This window comes from Denticeps clupeoides, unplaced genomic scaffold (assembly GCF_900700375.1).
Source record: "Denticeps clupeoides unplaced genomic scaffold, fDenClu1.1, whole genome shotgun sequence".
Taxonomy (NCBI): domain Eukaryota; kingdom Metazoa; phylum Chordata; class Actinopteri; order Clupeiformes; family Denticipitidae; genus Denticeps; species Denticeps clupeoides.
Genome location: NW_021629828.1, coordinates 1 through 20709, shown reverse-complemented (window position 1 = coordinate 20709; position 20709 = coordinate 1). Strand labels below are relative to the sequence as shown.

The 20709-nt window shown below is 44.9% G+C and overlaps 2 protein-coding genes across 2 annotated transcripts in view; one reads left to right on the top strand and one right to left on the bottom strand.

Moving 5' to 3' along the window:
* The window catches only part of LOC114775381 (signal-induced proliferation-associated 1-like protein 3), a 51082-nt gene extending 42433 nt beyond the window's left edge, over positions 1-8649 (bottom strand). The window contains 1 exon segment of the mRNA XM_028966511.1: positions 8416-8649. The gene's annotated coding sequence lies outside the window, so the exon portion shown is untranslated.
* Positions 8650-10458: 1809 nt separating this feature from the next.
* Positions 10459-12745, top strand: LOC114775376 (mitogen-activated protein kinase kinase kinase 10-like; the record flags this gene model as incomplete). The annotated part of the gene is made up of 1 exon (XM_028966507.1): positions 10459-12745. A coding segment is annotated over exon 1 (871 nt), but the record flags the coding sequence as incomplete, so codon positions are not given.
* Positions 12746-20709: the final 7964 nt, after the last annotated feature.

Sequence of the window (20709 nt, the reverse complement as noted above, 5' to 3'; positions counted from 1 at the left end):
ACACCCAGAATGTTCTTAATTCAGTTATTCTGAATTAAGAACATTTACAAAAACATCTTGCGTGTCGAAAGAATGCACCATAACCATTCAGATTCTGAACACACTAAGCCCACAGATTTTGGCAAGATCCCTGGTAGGCGTTTGGACACCAAGTGTGTTTAATCACACACCCTTAGCCTGTTCATCCACTCAGCCCTCCATTGCCCATTAATCCCCTCCAGCACACTCATCAAAGGAGTCTTTTGTAGGGCAACTAAGGACAAAACACATCTAGTCTAGGACACACAGACCAGACACAGTCGCTTAACTGCAAGAGTTTTACTGGCGACCGGGCCTTCATTCCCTCGCTCTCTCTCTCTCTCTCTCTGTGAGGCAGAGCAAACCACCTCAATGAGAGGCAATGCCTTCTGGGAATGGAAGCTTACTTGGCACAGTACTATATGGCGTACCGCAGCAAGAACAAGGTCAAATGCACTAAAAATGTTCAGAAAAAGTAGTAACATTTACGAGTGCACAGGCCTAACCAGTATGATCAGAGCAAACGATCCAAAAAAACTAAAAATGTAAAAATATTTTACGCACACACAGCCAGCTCAGCATGGTAACACGAGGACACACAATCACATTGTTAGGCCGCAAGGCTGCATCAGGCCCAAAAGGGAGGAGCGAGGCACAGAAAGTAAGAAAAATAACTACTAGGACAAATTACTAGCACATATTATTTTAAAAATGGGTGACGCCAAGGCAAACTGAAATAGACGCTCACCTGCAACTTTTCTGCTACAGAATGAGATGCTGTAAGAACAGTAACTATGGCGACCGGAGAAGAATGCAGGGTACGGTGTAGAGTAAATAGCGTTAAGAGTAATGGCGGGTTCAGACACGATTTACGCTCCTGAAAACCAGCGCTGCTTCAATCCACATCCTAGTGGGGTGGTGATCAGTCAACGTCAACGTCAGCATCTCATGCATTTATTTACCCCACTGTTGCTGAACAGGTCTGCATAGAGCACATCAATTTCAATATCCTTGATGTAGAACCAAACACTTATTTTCTTGTGATTTATATACACCTAACACAAAATGTATATATATATATATATGTGTGTGTGTGTGTGTGTGTGTGTGTGTGTGTGTGTGTGTGTGTGTCTATTTAGCTATGTAATATTTTATCCACATTTTAATGCTTTTTGGTTAACACTAGCAAAAGAATATTGACTCGTGACACAGAGCCTACTGAATTCCGTCTGACACGCCCTTCCTGTGACCCACTGATAGAACGGCAGGTGGTGTGGTAAGGTGAATGGCCATCCATACACTCTGTTCACACAGCACAACAATAGCGGCCCTGTGTTTTTTTTTTTTTTTTTTTTTTTTAATGGCGGACATAAAGGAGCAAGGTGCGGCCCTATTCATTTCAGCAGAGCCCAACTGCTCCTGCTGTGTCTGTGTCTGGACAAGTATGAAAGACCGAGGAGAAAACAGCGTTTTCCTAAATACATGTGTGTAGATGTAGCACATATTCAAGCAAATGAACCGAAGGCATGAGCGCATAAAGAGGGTGAAGGTACATTAACGTGCGCCGGTGTGTGGTCACCAGGGTGAATAATGCATTCCCAGATGGCGGCTAAAGCCCCGGGAGTCACAGAGCCTCATTCTGGCCGGTCAATGGAGAGACAGTAACTCAAAACTCAACGGCAGAAAAAAAAACTTGAGGCGACTCCCCTACTGCACTTGGCACGGGAGCCCACAATAAGCCACCTCCATTTTCTGCATGTGTTTTTAATAGACTGCGCTGTGTACACTTAAGCTCTGCTTGTTTTCTTTTGGAGCCTGCGCTCAATCAAAGGTCTTAAATTGTGGAGGAAGGAAAATGAAAAAAAAAAGAAAAAATCTCACGAGGGCCTCCACAAAAAGCCATTTCAGGCCTTTTCTTTTTTAAATAGGCGTGGAGTTCTGCCAGCGAAGCTCCCAGAAAGGTGTGGCTGGATGCTGTAAACTCGTTTAGCTGGACAAAGATCCACCACAGAGCCGAAGCCAGAGGACCTCGGCAGCCGGACGGCTGCAGGTCAGTAGACCTGGTGGAGAGTGCAAACCGAAATATGTTGTACAGTCAACTTGATGTTAGAATTACATTAAAATACAATAAAGCATTTAGCAGGATTATCGAAACCAGACGTGTGGTGTGCTTATAAAACAATATCTTCTGCAGAGATTACGCCGGAGTCACATGCACACAGTTCGGTCATCTGACTGAAACCTGAAAGTAACCTCAGCCAGCGGAGACCACAAGACGATAGCAACAGCCAATCAAACGCGACCAGACTGATAAGGCACGCGACATTAGAGGGAGCAACGTTCCCAGCGACTGCAGCCAGTGCGCCGTATGAACACGAGTTCCACAGACTTGTTTTGACAATCCAGGCTGGAGTAGGAACTATAACGCGGCAGAAAGTGAAAGCACAGCAGAATCTGATCCACTACCGTGCTGGTTATTGGCTCAGCTCTCTCGACTTCGGCTGAAGGACCGGATTAGAGGCGATGAATAAGAGCTATAGCCGACACTGGCACAGTACAAGAGCACCATTTAAATATAGTACGCAATAAATATCTTCTCTCTTATCGTAAAACCCTCCAAATGAGTTTCATTTGAAGGATTAAAAAAAAATAAAAATCTTGGGTTGATGTGTGGTGTGGCTTCTTGTTCTGGCAGGTGAGCAGAAGGTAAATCCTAGTGAACGGTGGCCAGTAAGTCGGAGGAAAACGCTATCACTTTTTAGCTGACGAGGTTGGAAATAAGAGAAAATGATGAAGAGAAAAGTTTGGAGGAAAGTCTATTCCACTAGGACAGGAATTTCCCCCCCTCAAAAGCCCAACTGGACCACAAGAATAACATCTGTCAAATAGCAGAACAATCAGTGTTCTGATATCACAGTCTAAAGTAACGTGGGTCAAAAATGCTGTCCAGAAGATGGAAGAACGGTTGTGGACGTACAAATCTTTTAGAATACACCTGATTAAATTGGAACCTTTCATCGTGTAAAAGAATCTACATTTAATGGCTGAGAAAAAAAAACATCCATCCTTTTTTGGATAAACTGGCACAGACGCGCGTATAAATGACTTATACCAAGTGAGACGGCCACATAGAACCCAATAGAAAACTTAGTTCATGTCGATAGTGGTAAACCGTGAAGTCCAAAGAAAAATGCACTCACAACCCACATGAATATGACTGCACATGAGACAGGGCCCACCCACCACATCATGACACACTAGCTGTGTGAGCTCTGATCAATTCTGACAAGACTGTGCAGGTTGCATTTGTGGTTCCTGGTTCCATATTTCATAGGTTTTTACACAATGAACCTTAAAAAAAGGCTAATTGTTTACTATTGGTTACCATTTTTACTTTTTAAAGAGTGGTCTTTAGGTCATAAAGGAGCATACGGTCACCTTGAAAATGTTTATCGCCAGGGTGAGCGTGCCTAATAAAGGATTAGAAGCACAAAGTTGATCTGATTTCCACTTGATTGGGGTAGGACAGGTCGTTCCAGGATCAGTATCAACGCAAGGTTATCAGATTATGTGCAAGTATATATTGTATGCACAGTATGACAAAAGGGAGAGAGAAGAGCGGGTCAATTCTAAGGTCAAGGCTCCGTAAACTCCTATTGACCAAAGGTGTGAGGCGTGACCGGACCGAGCGGGCCTCTCGGTGGGTAACAAAGAGTTCTGCTCAATATATCTGACTGGGCTTTCACCCACTTAGACAACCCACATTATTAGCCTGACCTTACTGCTGAAGGCGGCGCATCTGGCTGCCAAGAGCAACCGGTCTAAATTACAAATGCATCCCCTGAAGCCACCCACACACACACAGAGCAGAACACACATATCACAAGGCTACGCACACAACCTGCCGGTTCCCAGAGACAGGTCGGGGCGAACTGGGTTCCCTTCCACATACACACACACACACACACACAAGGATTCTCCCTCGCAGCCGGGACAGTACAAACTACCACACCGAGCCAGACCAGACAAACACGGTCCAAACTCGGAGGAGTCTGAGTGGCTTATCTGCAAACGTGCTTCCTGTGTTCCCCCTCCCTCCAAAAAAAAAAAGAACAAACAAAACAACATAATATTTCAGGAGCACGGGCTTTTTAACGCGTTAGCGCTTGCCTAAATCTATCTTACAAGAAAACAAGTCCTCTCTCCCTCTCCCCACACCTCCACTCCACGTTCATCTGTTTGAAGAATGCCCTCAATCTTTCACTCCGTGCTGCTCACGCCGCTCTTTATCGGCCCATCTCTCCCACGGAGATAACAGCTCTTCTGTTCAGCAGAGAGACCGCTCAAGTCCCCTCTGAGTCCATCATACCGTCCCGCCATCCCACAGTGGGACGGGAACGCGCCGGTCAACAGGACAGCATCATTACCAGTGTGGCATTCGCTGCGTTGCAGGCCGTTCGAGTACAGGCTCGGTTAATAAACCTAGCAAAACCCTGAGCAGTGCATGTAAGAAATAAAACCTCCCTCCTCCACCCCTGAAATCTGATTTAGCCATAGAGAAAAAGCGTGCAATAATAAAAAAAAAAAAAAAACTTTCCCAGTGGCATTCATGGAATGGCCACATGCTACACTCAATTAGCATGAAAACAATGAGGCTACAGTTAGAGGATTTGAGCTACGAGGATCGCCCGAGAAAACACATGCAAGGCCGGCAGACACGCACATGCACAAAATACCACTAAAGTGAGGGATTCTTTTCCCCTTCTCTCCCTAAAATAAAATGTTAAAAAATCCCCGTCTTATTCCCTGGGCAGAAGTGCTCACATTAAAACAAAAAAAAAAATAAAAAATGGCACTGACGGTTCAGCATGCTGTACGGGCCAAAACCGCAGCGCTGAATAAAAGCATGGACAAGCGGGGCACGTGAGACACTAGACTTGTCTACCGCTCTTAACACGGTCGTGCCACTCGCCAGTGAGGACAGGCCGCGCTCTGCAGATCTTTACTTCTGCTTATCGTGTGGAACCCACGACTGAGTAAAAGCCAGGCGAGCGGCCTACAGTACATGCACTTAGAAGATGGGAATATATCATTTTTGGAAAAAAAAAAAAAAAACAGTCCCCTCGTTTTACCCCCTAGGTGTTGAACATATTAGGGTCATTAGGGTCAGAGGCCAGGTGAAAGTCATCTCAACAGACCGTGTTAAAACCACAACCATAATCCAAGACATATAGTCACACAGTCCAGGGATGAAAAGATTAGTGACGTTTGCTCCTCTCTCGCCTTTCCATGGTGGAGCAGTGCTAAAGTCAACATCATGGGAGGAACAGAATGTATTACGGGGCAGTGGTGGCGGTGAAGGAAGCGCCCCCCGTAATCAGAAGGTTGCCGGTTCGAATCCCGCTCCGCCAAGGTGCCACTGGGCAAAGCGCCGTCCCCACACACTGCTCCCCGGGCGCCTGTCATGGCTACCCACTGCTCACCAAGGGTGATGGTTAAAAGCAGAGGACACGTGCTGCAGTGTTTCACAAGGACAATCACTTCACTCTCCCTTTTCCATTGTGTATTTAACAATGGGGAAAGAGCACAGACCAGCAAGCACAAATGTATACGCGCACAATAATTAATACCTAATCTATAGCAGTTCTATTCACCAATGCACCGTTTCTTCTGAACCACATAGACCAGCAGAAACTGCATGTCTACAAAATAAAATGTAAATAAACCAGTTTAATGCAGAGAAAGCAGAGGCTATCGCAGGTTTGAAAGGGAGTTTCAAACGACAGAGGCCTGCAGCATGAGCAAAGATGCGTCTGTGGGTGGGTGTGTACAGCAAATGGAAATGGAGCAGCCCTCAAGCGCTCACCACATCAGGGCGCAGGTCGACCTCCTCCACCACGCTCTCCAGCCAGCCGACTCTCTCAAAGAAAATTCACTTCAGAAATGCTCCCCGGCACAAAGTATCTGAGGTATTTTCGAATGCTTACTTTAAGAGAATAAATAACTGGCCGCTTACATTGCTGAGGGTTTTTCCCCACCCTTTTTTTTTCCTCGATGGCCCTTCACGAACATGCAGATATTTTCTCTCCTCCGCTCGGGGCAGAGGGCTCCGGTAGTGTCCTCCCTCGCTCTCTGCGGGGGTGATTCACGAGCCTGTCATCTCCCAGTGCTCAGTTCCTTCCTGTGATCTGCTTCTCCTCCAATCCCGGACAGAAGAAAGCCAGCGTGACACAGGGGCTTGCAGCACAGCTGTCAATGAGAGCCAGATGGGTGCGAATGGGAGGGGAAGCTAAGTATGATGTCCACGGGATACTCTTTAACCTCTAAAGCGGCGTTCAAAGCACCGGGGAATGTTTCGAGTGACCTCCCTCTTCCTGCTCGGCAAACCTCATGACGATGACACTACATAGAAGACTCCTGTATCACCCGTCGTATCGTTGCTTTCCTACTCCATTTCCTCTTCCCTTCGTTCAAGGATTTCCTGCCATTCCAAACATATTTCTCTCTCAGCACAATGAGCCTTTAACTGAGAGCCGAAGGAAATAAAAGGAATCCTGTATTAGTGAAATAGACTTTAGTTTGTATGGATGAACTAAAAAGGAACTAAAGCAAAGCAGGTAAAGCATTCCCCACGTGGCAAAATGCACGTGCGTCACAGAACCATTGTTCATACCAGTCATTAAATGAGCTCTGGAAAAGGGGAACTTTTAAAAGGTTTGATTCTCAGACATGATTTTTTTTTTTTTTTTTTCTCCATAGACCGACTCCAGGACTGAGTGAGGGCGCTGTGGCTTGACGTCGCTGTTTATCTCCCGGCTCAACCCAAACAGGCTATATTTACTGCGGCCATGCAGGCCTGGGGAGAGCCCTTTTCCTGTCCAGAATGGTCTCTTTCTCAGAATGGAGTTGTACAGCACCGGGCACTGGGGCTTCATTCCTCCACAAAGTTCATGAATGAAAGAGAAAGGAATAGTCACGCATTCACAAACCATTCAAGTTTTCCTTCTTTTGTGTGAATTTTAAGGAGAAAAAAAGAAAAAAAAAAAAAAACAGGTATGGAGAGGAAGTGTTACAAATGCAAAGGAAGTGTTGACTGGGAAAGGTGTTCATTTCAGAGAAAGAAAAAGAGTTGCAGAACTCAACGAAAAGTAGGCAAAAAGTCACATCTACATGGACATAACTCCCTTCTCTGTATCAGTGGATAACTGCAACTGTGTTCACATGATATGCATGTCCACAGTATGAAAAAGAGCCAAGAAAACAGAACTACTCCATAAACCGGTGAGACTGCACTGTTGACAACTCAAAAAAGCAGTTTTTCTAGTGCAGTTTCTGAAGCTAGTTACTGGCTTATTTCCAAACCAGTATTCAACGTCTCAGCCTACATATCTTTTATTCATGTATAGATATGGACAATAACATTGCAGGCAGCACACTTCTAACAGCATTAAGTAGGTTAATTGCATTTCGATGACATCTAGGAGATTGGGACATTCCATGCCGTTTAACTTCATTTCCTTTAAATTTGTTTGTAATTTGACACAATTGGCAGGAATGATTGATGACATGGCCATGTTATTTCTTCAGAACAGATCTCAGCTGGCTCATCTCATTTATCGGCCTTCTTTTCTCCCCCCACAAAGGAATATGTTGTTACATCAGCCTACAGCAGATTAATTTTCGCTGTTTCAAATGTGTTCTTTAATGATACAGTATATTTGCATGGAAAATATCAGTGAGACGTGCACATCTGAGCAAAGATCAATGACAATGATCAAATCATACAATGCACAGGAAGTGCCTCAAATCGTGGCCAATTTCACGGATACAGTTTTTTTATTTAATAATTTCAACCCAACACACTTTTTATAGAAACCCAAACTGTTGCACGTATCCTGGAACTTGTTGAATTTGGTGAATCAAAGGACCCTTTGTAAGGCGCTTGCAGTCTTACCCCCCAAATTGTAGCCCAATAGTTCCTCCAGGGAACGACTCAGGTGAGCAGACACTGCCCGGGGGGGGGCAGCGTACGTGAAAGTACGGCGCATGCGCGACGTAAGGACACTCACCAGGAAGGGCCGCGACGGACCTCGTTTAATTCCCTTGAATAATTGATTGTTGTAAAGTAACGCAATTACAATTTTTTTTTGCTCGAACGCGGCTCCGCGGCCGCACGTCGTTCCCATTACACACGCGCGCCCGCCGAGATTAGGCAAAGCGGCCCCCGTTGCGTCTTTCCCGGCCGAAGTTGGTTGGTTGGTGGACCTCGACCAGCTAGTTATGCCGAATGCTAACCAGCAGCCTCGCTCGCCGCCTCCCCACTTTGAAAACGGCGGCGCCCGAGCCTCGACACTCGCTCCCAGCAGACCCCACTTGGCCGAAGACAGCGCCCCTTACCTTGCGTCGCGGTCGCGCCTCGCGGCAAGTTAAATCCCGTCGGGGAGCCCGGCGAGGAACATTTGGAATCTCTCCGGCTCGCATTAGTTATTTCCCCCCCGTCCCAGCCAACCGAAACCGCGCTGCTCCGAGCTCGGCGCGCCGCTCTGCGCATGCGCGAACACGCTGCCTCTCGCTCGTAGTAAATTGATGGGGGAACCGCGGCGGCGGACGTCGACGCGTCGTGAGCGAGTACCGAACAATGCCAAATACTAAAAGGAATGGCCACTCGTCGTTTATTATCCCGAATGCCCAGCGCACACTTGTCCCACTTTCTTTACCCAGTAGCTACTTAAAGTTTAAACAAGATGATAAATTATATATGCACGGACTGGAAAAGCTGGTTTGCTACAATTGTTTGATGATTAAAACCCTTTTCAGGATGAGGCAGTTGAAAACACCCCCGTGTGCTTCAGCTATTATTTTACTTTGTGGTAAACAGCACGATCTTGTGGCCATTGTTGTAAAATGGGATTGTCTTGGGATGTAATTAATACATCTCGTTACATCAACCGCGTATTACATTATAAATCAGATGTTATGCAATGGTATTAGACAGTTCATAAATAAAGTAGTGTTGGGGGATGCAATGCCCATATATCACATTATTGAATCTCTCTGAAAGAAACTGATAAATGTAGTAGGGAGTTTGCAGAAACGGAGATTTAGCATGCACAGTGTTCTTCTCACCACAATTTCCCAAAGGCTTGTTAATTAACATTTAGTCAGATGGATTTCATATTTGTGGACAAACATTCGATATTTAGTATAATATTCAGTGTGTAATAGAGCAAAGGCACCCGTAGCCAACTTGTATTGAGATCTATATGTTTATATATGTTAAATTTTACATTTTAACACATATTTGCATTTATTTCTGATAGCAGATTGATGAAAGAGGACAGAAAGCAAATGATTTTACATGATAAACAATAGCTTGTCTCTTTGTGCCTTAGCACAATAGGGTTGCCTCTCCGTATCATCCTGCTGAGACACTTGCTGTTTCTCACCTTCTTGACCCAAGACGATTCCTTGTATTCACAATGTATATCCAATGCTGCAGAAATGTTACAGTTCTCTTGACTGACACCCTTCGACAATGTGATAGCTTGGTGTCGTTTATTGTTTTGTGTTTTTCAGGTATGTTGGTTTTCCAGTTGAATTGTGCATTTTTATGGGTCACATTAAAGGTGGATAGAGTTTTGAAATTATTTATTGTGGCCTTGTTTTTTATATAAGAAAAATGGGGGTGTACTTTTTTTACATCCACTGTATAATAAATATGTTATGTGCTTATGGGGTAAAAAAAAATGGGCATGTGAGTCAGTGCAGTTATTTTAATAATAGGTTTTTTGACAAGACAGTCTGTATCAAGTCATAATTCCATTTGAATCTTTTGTGAGTTTGATGGCAGCCTAGTGGCTTGGAGGGTGTAAGACGGAAGTGGAGCCTCTCCATTCAAAAATTCTAAATTGTAAGTATATTTGACCCCACCAGGGGGCAGTACATGATGAACGTGCCTCTCACTGGTTACTTCAGCTAATTTATTTAATTTAAGCTCATTTCAGGGAGCTGTGGTAGAACCATTTTAAACGTTTTTTCTACATAACAAGCTATAAAGAATTTATTTTATTGATTCATATGTACCATACCAATTAATTATTATTTCGAACATATGATACACTTAATATATACTTTACTGTTCTATTAGCTAAGATACATTCTGAACATCTAAAATGTTCCTTATATTCAGAAACAGCCTTAGGTTTGATTATTTGATGCACCTCAGTACTACTAATAATAATAAACAATAATCAGGATGATTATGATGATAATAATGGAAATTAGGAAATGGAAAATAATGGAAATTTGCACTCTATATATATATATATATCTATATCTCAATGTAGTCCTGAGCGTGACGTCTATGCACGTGGAAAAAGAACTTCATTTCCCAGAAGACCTTGCTCCCTGCCAACCCCCCCTCCCGTCCAGCCGGTGTATTTGGATACAAAGTCAGCCCTGACAGCTCGCTCCGCAGAATGGCACGTCGTCTCTGAGAGGAAATAAAACGTCTGGATTGCAATGGACAACTGACCCGAATGGGTAAAAACTACCGCGCTATTTTCGTCGTGGAATTAGACTATTTAATTCGAGTGAGGACATACAGCAGCGTTATCACACGCCCATGCGACGGTGTGTTATGGATGTTATGACGGACAGACGATAATCTAGCCTACCCGAAATATAGATGCAAAAATCTGAAGTCGGAAAATGGGAAATGTGGGCTTTTACTAAGAAGATTGCACCGACATCAAAAGGAAACAGACAGCTTTTATAGGCCATATTTTACCATTATTATTGTTGTTATTATATTATTATTATTATATTTATGGTGATGGTGAAATTGCGACCCACGGATTCATACGGCGACGGACAAACATTATCGACGATTGCATCGACTTGTTTTAACCACGTCCTCCCGGATCACAGTGACTTTTACTCAAATATTTGTCCTCGGAACCATTGTGATTCTTTGAAGAGACACAACATTTGACTCATCGGTATACAACGTCCACCCGACGTCCACAGCGGCGGCAGAAGCGCTTTCATAATGGGGACGCGTTGGCGACGTTCCCTGTAAATATACGTCTTATTCGCAGATGAACGGACGTGGAAGAGGCGGCTGGTGCGACTGTTGTTACGCCTGTGCTAACGGGATTAATCCTGGGAACTTGTAGGCTGCGGCGGGGAGCTGCACGAAGGCGATGCACGCTGCTGAGAAACGATCCGGTGTGAAAAGGTGCAGAGGTAGAGTCACAATTCACGCCTTCGAATGGACGAGTGGCCTGGATCTCTGAACCAAACCATGGTTGGCTCTCAGATTGACTTTGAAATAACAACCAGGTATGCAAATAAACATTCCGTCTCCATATTAAGAAGGACACCTTGTGCACCTATAAATTAAAGGTAGATTAGGTTCATGTGATAAGTCTGATGCAAAAGTATGTATGTAATACTTTATGTAGTTGGATATAGGCACCCCTCACATGGACTGTAGGTACTTTAGTGGGACATGGTGTCTCATGCAAAGCTGCCGTTTTGATCAGCTACAAAGAACGTGGTCCTAACTTGGACAGATGGGGTTTTCTCAGTGAGTACATCCATGGAAACGCGTGGACGTTAACTTGGACATGTCCGCTAGATGGGAAGGACAATTTTGAAAGCGGCGGACTTTCAGTGTGCCACTGAGAGTAGCATTGGGGACAGCGATCCGTACACACAAGCGATCGATTTCGCTCCCCTCATTACGGAGGTCAGGTTCTAGTCGATGGGCTCTGCATGGATGTTGTGTGTGAGTTGATGGAGGGCCTGCCCCAGCTGATAAGCCCACACCGCTGACCAGTCTGCGGTTCAGCCATGGACCCGTACGCCAGACGGACTGGTACCGGCGGGGCGGCCCCACTACCATGTTCCGGGTGTGGGGGCTGCTGTGGGCCAGTGGCCCCCTCCTCGACCTCCTGTCCCCCAGACCTGACCCAGCCACCACCCTTAACACAGGCGGAGAATGGGAGCAGCTGGAACTCCACCATTTCTTCCTCTGGCTCTCCAGACTCACACCTCCATACTGGAGGTAACAATCCTTATTGGACGGCGGTATTTGACTATGAAGCTACAGCCGACGAGGAGCTGACACTGCGGCGTGGGGACCTGCTGGAGGTTCTCTCAAAAGACTCCAAGGTGTCTGGTGATGAGGGCTGGTGGACGGGCAAAATCCAGGATAAGGTGGGCATCTTCCCCAGCAATTATGTAACCCAGCGAGACACCACCTACCCCAACCTGTCCCCTACTGGTCTCCTGGCGGGTGGGGAGAGTCCACTGGAGATTGACTTCTCAGAACTCAGTTTGGAGGAGGTGATTGGAGCAGGAGGATTTGGGAAGGTGTACAAAGGCGCGTGGCATGGGGAGGAGGTGGCGGTGAAGGCTGCACGGCAGGACCCTGACGAGGACATCAGCGCCACTGCGGAAAGTGTGAGGAAGGAGGCGAGGCTTTTCTGGATGCTCAGACACCCAAACATCATTTCGTTACGTGGGGTCTGCCTGCGTGAGCCCAACCTGTGCCTGGTGATGGAGTATGCCAGGGGGGGCGCACTCAATCGAGCACTGGCAGGGAAGAAAGTGCCCCCACGTGTGCTGGTGAACTGGGCGGTGCAGATTGCCACTGGTATGGACTACCTGCACAACAAAACCATTGTGCCCATCATTCACAGAGACCTCAAGTCCAGCAACAGTAAGTAATCCACAGGGATGCCCAGCCCTAAACACTCCAACACCATAACGGTACTCACATGCCTGTGAACGATAGATACGTGGCATCAGATGGCACAGCTTCTACCTAAAACCTGTAGCACTGATGATGATGTTGAGGAACAAGGCTGGCCACCACCCAGCCCTACTGCTTTTGCATATTCCATCTGATGCAATAACATTGTTTGTGAGTTACAGGGCTCTCAGGGTTGGAATATATTCACAAATATATGTACATATGGAGATGTTGGCAGATTAAGAATATTTTTTAGCTCCTAGGTATTTCAAACATATTGATTGTCATGGGTTTAAGGGAGCTTTCAAAGTCAGCTGACGAGACTTGATACAGAGGTACAGCAGGCTTTCATCTTCCCCTGTTCCATCTTTTAGTTGTCATCCTCTCCTCTTCCTCTCAGTCTGCTCTGAAACTCAGTGAGCTATTTTTGGACCTTTGTGCTACTTGCTGTTTAAAGACGCAGTTGCAGTTGTTGGTGTACTAGTGAGGAAAAACAACCCCTGTGCGCATATGAGGGTGCACTGTGGAAGAGATGCTGTGGACAGGAACTTCAGGAAAGATGCGATAAACGTGTCCCACCATCCATCGTAAATAGGAAAATACCTGAGGGTTTCTCAGAGTTTTCACATGGAGATGAAATGTTTTGTTTATGTGACCTCTGTGCCAAGTGCTGCCAGGAAACAGGGGTTGGGTTTGGTGACTTGTCAGGGTTTAGAGTTACAGTCCTGTAGCACTTCATTATCCAGGTGCTGGGCTCTCAGGTGTCCTCTTCATATTGCGGCGACACTTGGCATCATTGTCATAGATAAAGTACCACTCGGTGCCCTCACAAAATCCTCACTGCTTCTGACTGAAAGCATCAGGTAGTACTGCCCACAACTAAGATGGCCATGTTGGTTGAGGAGGGGAAGATCCCTTTTTTGATCTGTCAACAGAAAAAAAGTTGGTTGACACTTGACACAAAAGAGATCTCACTTAGGGGCAGTGGTGGCCTAGCGGTTAAGGAAGCGCCCCCCTAATCAGAAGGTTGCCAGTTCAAATCCCGATCTGCCAAGGTGCCACTGAGCAAAAGCAACGTCCCCACACACTGCTCCCCGGGCGCCTGTCCACTGCTCACTCAGGGTGATGGGTTAAATGCAGAGGACGAATTTCACTGTGTGCACCGTGTGCTGTGCTACTGTTTATCACAATGACAATCACTTCACTTTCTTTCTTCTTCTTTAATAAGCTTTGACAGAGAGAGGACAATGGAGTCTCAGTACAGAGACCAGCATTGATGAAGGTCACAGAGTCGGTGTTCAAGATAGTGGTTAGGAGGCCTGGTATGCAACTCTTGCTGATCTTTCTGTTGCTTGAAGGCTAATTGTATCGCAGGCAACCCTGAATGTCAGTGTATCTAGGATAATCAGATTACTGTGACCTCCTTAGGCCATGTCAATCAGTGTTTGGGAGTTTTATAGGCTGCGGTCATTGGTCAGTTCATGGCGCCGTCTTCATGCGGGTAAGGCACTTGCAGTCAGCCAAAGGCTCTTAACTCTGCCTCAAACAGAACTGATGCGTTTTATGGTGAGTCAGCACAAAGAAACCCAACACCACAGATCACCTGATCGGATCTCTGACATGCTGGTTAGGCCTGAGCTCTGGAAGCTAGAATGCCACGGCTAATGTCCCAAAAGCCCAGGGTCATATCAAATAGCAACATCCAGATGCGTTGTACCATTCTCATCATCTTGACCAGGAGATAGCATTTTACTGACTATTAAGAGGCCTGGCCTGCGGAGCAGAGTGAAGATATTCCAGCCCCTGGACTGGCTTGGGTGGCTCTGTTGATCACTATAAATGAATGACAGACAGTAATGTTTTACTGCAGAGTAAATTACTGATGACAGTCACTGGGTTATGTCTCTCGGGGCGTAGAGCAGAGGTCTCATGAGAGGTGGGTGGCCAGTGAGAGAGCAGGGCAGAGAAATAGAGAGAGAGCGACATAACGAGGGAGGGACCACGGTACTGGGAACACTGCAGCGTACTAACAATGACCCCTTTATCGCATGCCCAAGACAGAGATGGGTTGACAATGACAAGAGTCACTCGACGCACGAGCAGGGCATGGGGGTGGGGGTTTGTGTGCGGAGCGATCGAGGCAGAAAGGTCTGCGTGGAGCGGTGGTCCTCATACACACAGGGTCCAGGGGAAGAAGGAATAAAGTGAAGCAGCAGCGGAATGGCCCTGGGCTCCACACCGAGGGGGGGAAGGGCAGCTATAGCCGTGATGGTGGTTGTATCCAGAGTGGGTCAGTTGTGCCTGCATTCTCCAGTGTCACAATGCCTGTGGCAGCTGAAATCCAGTCAGGGGACACTTTTCAGCTAAGTCTGAAAAAACCTCAGTGTTCAGCAACTCTCAGTGTTCAACTCTCAACCATTCTAAATTGTCGATAACTTAGAAACTTTCATATGTCAGTGAGTCTTTTCAATTTAGAAGGTAAATGACTCAAAACACAGAAGACACTGGATCCTGTGTGATTTCACAATCCCACTGTAGCTCCCCCTACACTGAAATCTCTCTGAACCTTGGGTCTGTTTTTGTCCTGCTCGCCTTTGATTGGGTTAAAGTTTGTATTCAGAGACCAGATTCTGAAATAAAGGGTCTGTGGTGCATCTCTGACAATGCCCATGGCATACAGCTGCTCAATACCACACAAAGCTGGTACCGTGGGAACCTGAACATACAGCCTACAGATACTGGCTCTGCTTTTTACTTAAATCTGATACTTGGGTCATTTGCGGTGGTAAGTCGTTTAAATATGTGAGCAGTTTTGGTGTGAGAGAAACAGCAAACGACGAAGAAGGGGGGAAAAAAGAGAGAGTGAGGGAGGGAGAATACAATGGTGGCACCTATTATTTGCAGCAGCGACACAGATCAATGGGCAGTCAGATTGCAACTGAATCACACACATAGTGTGTGTATCCACACAGATCAATAGATTTGGGGGGGGGGGAGCTCAGTGGCCGCCAGCTAGAACAATGTTATCCTGGCCGCATCCGAGATTTACTGAATCCACGACATGTGTCTCTTTTTAACGGCTGTGCAAAGATACTACTATTTTAAATGCATGTCATATCTACATTTATTGAGACTACTACATTATTTGTATTTGCCATACCAGTACAAATGTATAGATATTATTCTTTTGCATTTCAATCTTTAGCATATTTGAGTTTGTTTGATAAACCTGCTTTTTATACAATCCTGTTTCTGGAGTAGAACCTGCGAGACCGGAATTAGCCTCAGTTGTTTCTTAATGGACTAATAATGGTGGTGATAGATTGTAAGCATTTTGGGTTTGAGCTAAAATCAAAACATTTTTGAAATATAAGAAACACTAATCTAAATTTAAATGTATTGAACCTACTAACATAATTTACATGAATGTGTCATATGTAATATATGTGTCAGTTGCATGCTTATCAGATAATTTGGGCTTTTTCTGAACACTGGATGTTACCAGTGTTAAAACCAGTTACTTGCTGTTATCTAACTGTAGCTTCTAATTGATTTTGGGTACATTTCTATCACATAACTCTTACATTTGAATGTTTTCTGTACATGGAATCATTGCAAACATAGCACTGAACTTGTGATCAGTGTAAAGGTAGTTCAGAGCCCATCCAGGAACACTAGCATAGGGCAGGAACTGACCCACAAGGTGCACACACCACACACACACACACACACCTACGGCCAATTTAAAGGTGCCAGTCCACCTAGTGTACATGTGTTTGGATGGGCATGAAACCTCCATGCGCTCAAGGTCTGAGCCGGGATTCAAGCTTACAACCTTGGAGACCACATGGTCGTTATGATCTGGAAATAAGAAGCAGTTAAAATGGACATGTACACTTAGGAACATGTTCACATTGCTGAGTCAGGTTTTACACAAAGAAAACAGTGGTCAGGATGGGCACATCATTTGTTTGCGTGCACATGATAACACCTCTACAATCCAAGGACACATATTAGGAAAAATTGAAGCTGAGCCGAGCCGAGCAGCAAAGGGCAGTGCAGCAGCACCAGTGTAGTGGAGATTGGTCTAGGGGGCTAAGGCTGTCATGTTTCATGCTGCATAGCCCTGCAGTCATCCCTCTACTGCACATTCAGTGCACGCAAATTTGCATGCGTTTCCTGGTCAGTGGTTTGAATCCCAAATAGACGAAAAATGCTTCATATACGTGCAAAGGGCTGGCATGCTCAGACACATAAAAAAATAATTTGACACAAAACAAAATGTGAGTCTGTTTCCATTCCATATTACCACTCTTGAAAACGTCTGAGAACCAAGTGTAATAGCTGCACAGTTGTATTTGAATACACAATCCTTCCCAGCTCACAAACTCTTAGGCAACCACCAGCTTTTGTGAACGCGGCGGCTTTTATTTGTATGACAAAGTATTTCCCTCCAGGTGAAACAGTGCCACCCCACCGTGGATTAAAAGCCCCTAAAACAGCCCGTAGAAACGTGGCTTGAGCCAAACTGGGGTATCATTTACACAGGTGGAGCTTTTACCACCCAAACCTACAGACCAACCAGAAGGCTAATAAACATCACAGACATATTGTAATCCCTGTAGGTATGGGAGGCTGGCTCCTGCAAAATAAATGCATTTCAATGAGCTGAGGTTTTATCAGAGAGCCATTTCACTGAAAAGTGAAAAAGTAAAAAGTGTCACTTTGAGTCTTCCATTGTATGTTATTAATCTCTCCAACTGGAGCCCCTCCATATTTGTTACACTCTTTGCCTCCTTCTGTCATTGTCCTGTCCTGTCCCTCCAGCTTGGAGGATCCAGGCAACAGCTGGAAACTGAACACAGCATGGGAGAGAAGGAGGGAGTGTTCTCTCCCTGCAGGGCAGCGATGAAGTGGAAATGTAGTCTTCTACAGGCTGCACCAAGCCGGGAGAGGAATGGAGGGGGTGGCATTAAAAGGCTTCACTGGACCAGATAAAGAGGACACGCCCATTCTCTGTCATTGGCTCACGGCCATGCTTGTCATTTATACTTGGTGCCCAGCAGTAACTTTCTCCTTTGATGTCTGGTTGTGGCTGGACTGTGTCTATGTGAAAGGAATCGTTGGACTGCCTAAGAGTAATAGTGCTCTCTGTAGTTTGCGTTGTTGGTGCAGCAAGACACGACCGCGAGATGACCGCGAGCACACATGCATTTCGACTGTGGGTGTGTGCCTGGTAGCCAGGACGAGGTCCCGATTCAGCCTCTGCACGAGCAGTTTCACTCCCTTGCCCATGCTCTCTAATGTCACTGAGCTCTGATGTAAGGATTCTTAGTAGTAGTCAACAAATTGAACGATCATTTATTTACCTAGAGCTGTTACATCAAATGTTGTTTCATCCAAAACTGTCAATTTGAATTTGAATAGTTAAAAATGTGCAAAATGTCTCGATGAAAATTGAGTTAGCATGTTAGCTTAGCTTAGCATGTCATTGTTTTAAATATAATAATCCACCCTCCAATCAGTGACAAATTTATGCAGTCATCATGAATGCCATGATATTAATTATTATTGCCATCAGATCCACAAATACATTACACTTTGAGCATTTTTTAGCATATCCCTAACAATACATTTCAGCTATCATGAGTATGGAAGCTGTTTATTGCTCTTTTTCTCCTGAAAAATGTACAAAATATATTATTATATTATACAGTAAATTTTGTGATTAAAGCCTCCAACTGTTTCAGTGAGGCCTGGGGAAGCTGGAGTTGTCATAGAGACAATTCATGTAGATCTATAAGGGGTCAAGGGTCAGTCTGCTGGACTTGAACAGAGGCCTGCAGGCTGACAGCCAAAAATCAACCACTAGATCACAGCCAGCAATTTACACTAAATATTAAAACAGATATGAACTCAACAACCATTATTCTGGGACAACCTAACACTCAACCAGGCAGGTTAATTTGTAACTTCTCCTTTTTCCTGGAAATGTGTACAGACCTGCTGTCTTGGGAAAGTAGGATTCAAAACAATGATTTGCTGAAGAAAGGGTCAGTGAAAGAGAGTGGTTTTTCATTTTTTTAGATTTGTTGATTCTGTGATGTGTTTCTGTTTAGGATGTTTTGCCTACAGTCACTTTATACACTGCACTAGCGGTGGCCTAGCGGTTATGGAAGCGGCCCCATAATCAGAACGTTGCAGGTTCGAATACCGATCCGCCAAGGTGCCGCTGAGGTGCCACTGAGCAAAGCACCGTCCCCACACACAGCGCCTGTCATGGCTGTCCACTGCTCACCAGGGGTGATGGTTAAAAGCAGAGGACACATTTCGTTGTGTCACCAGTGTATCACAATGACAATCACTTCACTTTCAAATATTCATAAATTTCAAACTTATTTCCTTCATTGTGTACCCAAACAGTATGACATCATTTTCTTTGGTGGTTTACAAAAGCCAATGGAACCAGTGAATAGGATTTCAGAAATGTGGTGAAAAAAAAGTTTATGGTTTAATCTGGCATTATAATGTAGATTTTGAATAGCAGGTGAAGTGATTGTGAGACACTGCAGCTCAGCACACAGTGACACAACGAAATGTGTCTTCTGCTTTTTATCATCACCCTTAGTGAGCAGTGCTTTGTGCTGGCGGATCAGGATTCGAGCCGGCAACCTTCTGATTACGAGGCCACTTCCTTAACCGCTAGGCCACCACTGCCTGTTTCTGCTTATAGATGCATATTGCTATAATGGCAGAATAGCAGTGACTTATCTGGGATTAGTAATTGCCAAGATGTAGGGAATTTTAATTTCCATCAGTGAAATGATGGCAACAAACAAGACTTAAAATATTTAATGCATTTAGGAAAATGCCATTGGTAAGACCTGTATTGCAGGATGAAAAATACAACAAAATGCAAACAAATTTTAACCACAGCTGTCACTTTTCTAAAAAAATCACCTTCATTTTTCCCAAAGAGCTCCCAGACTGTATTAGGGAGTTGCACGGGAATGGGAACATTCTGTGTCAATGTGTGTTTCCCCCTGGAACACTGGAACATTTAAATTAAACCAGGTACAGCAGGAATGGAGACGATTTTTCCTGCAGGGATGACAACGAAGTGTATGGTAACACCACTGTAATGGTGGTGCATTGACTCCACACACCTTCTTTATGTTTAAGAATGGTTGAGTAATTGAAAGTGCACCTTTTTGCAGTTTTTTTTATAAACTGATCATGAAGGTATCAAGATTTCTTAGAATAAACTCGCTTTTATGAAGGGGTATTGTCCAAAAAGGGGAAGACATGAAGAGGTATTGTCCAACACCTTATTGCTCTAAATGCAATATCAGTCACCTGTCCAACATTTTATTTCATTGGAAGCTCTACCATTCACAAATTATTTCAGATGTGGAATAAAATGTTATCAAGCAATCGTTGCATACCTTGATTTCGACAGGAAGATTGATGACCAAGTGTTTCATAACCAGTAAAGAAAGGTCTGCTCTCTCAGCATGACAAATGTTTGGCTGGTGCTGAGTGGCAGAACCAGTGTGTCCAATGACACCATGCTCTCAGATATCAGCCAAACGCATAAGCGCGCTTTAACACTGCCAGGTGGCGTGATGTTGGCAGAAGACAAAACGCCAAATACATAACAGAAGAAAAGATGTCCTGAATCAAACACATGGTTTCTACTGTACTACTGTTCTACTGTAACAAACACACAAACACCCAATGACACATCCCAGTTTCAACATGCATGGATAAGCAGGTAGACTCATGTACACACTGTATCTGTCCCTGCACCATCTCTCTCTTTTTACCACTTCGTTCTTTCATACACACAGAAAGCACACACATGCAGAGCCCCGAGGAGACAGATGTCCCTCACTGTGACATAGGCATGGAAATAGAAAAGGGGAGAGAGG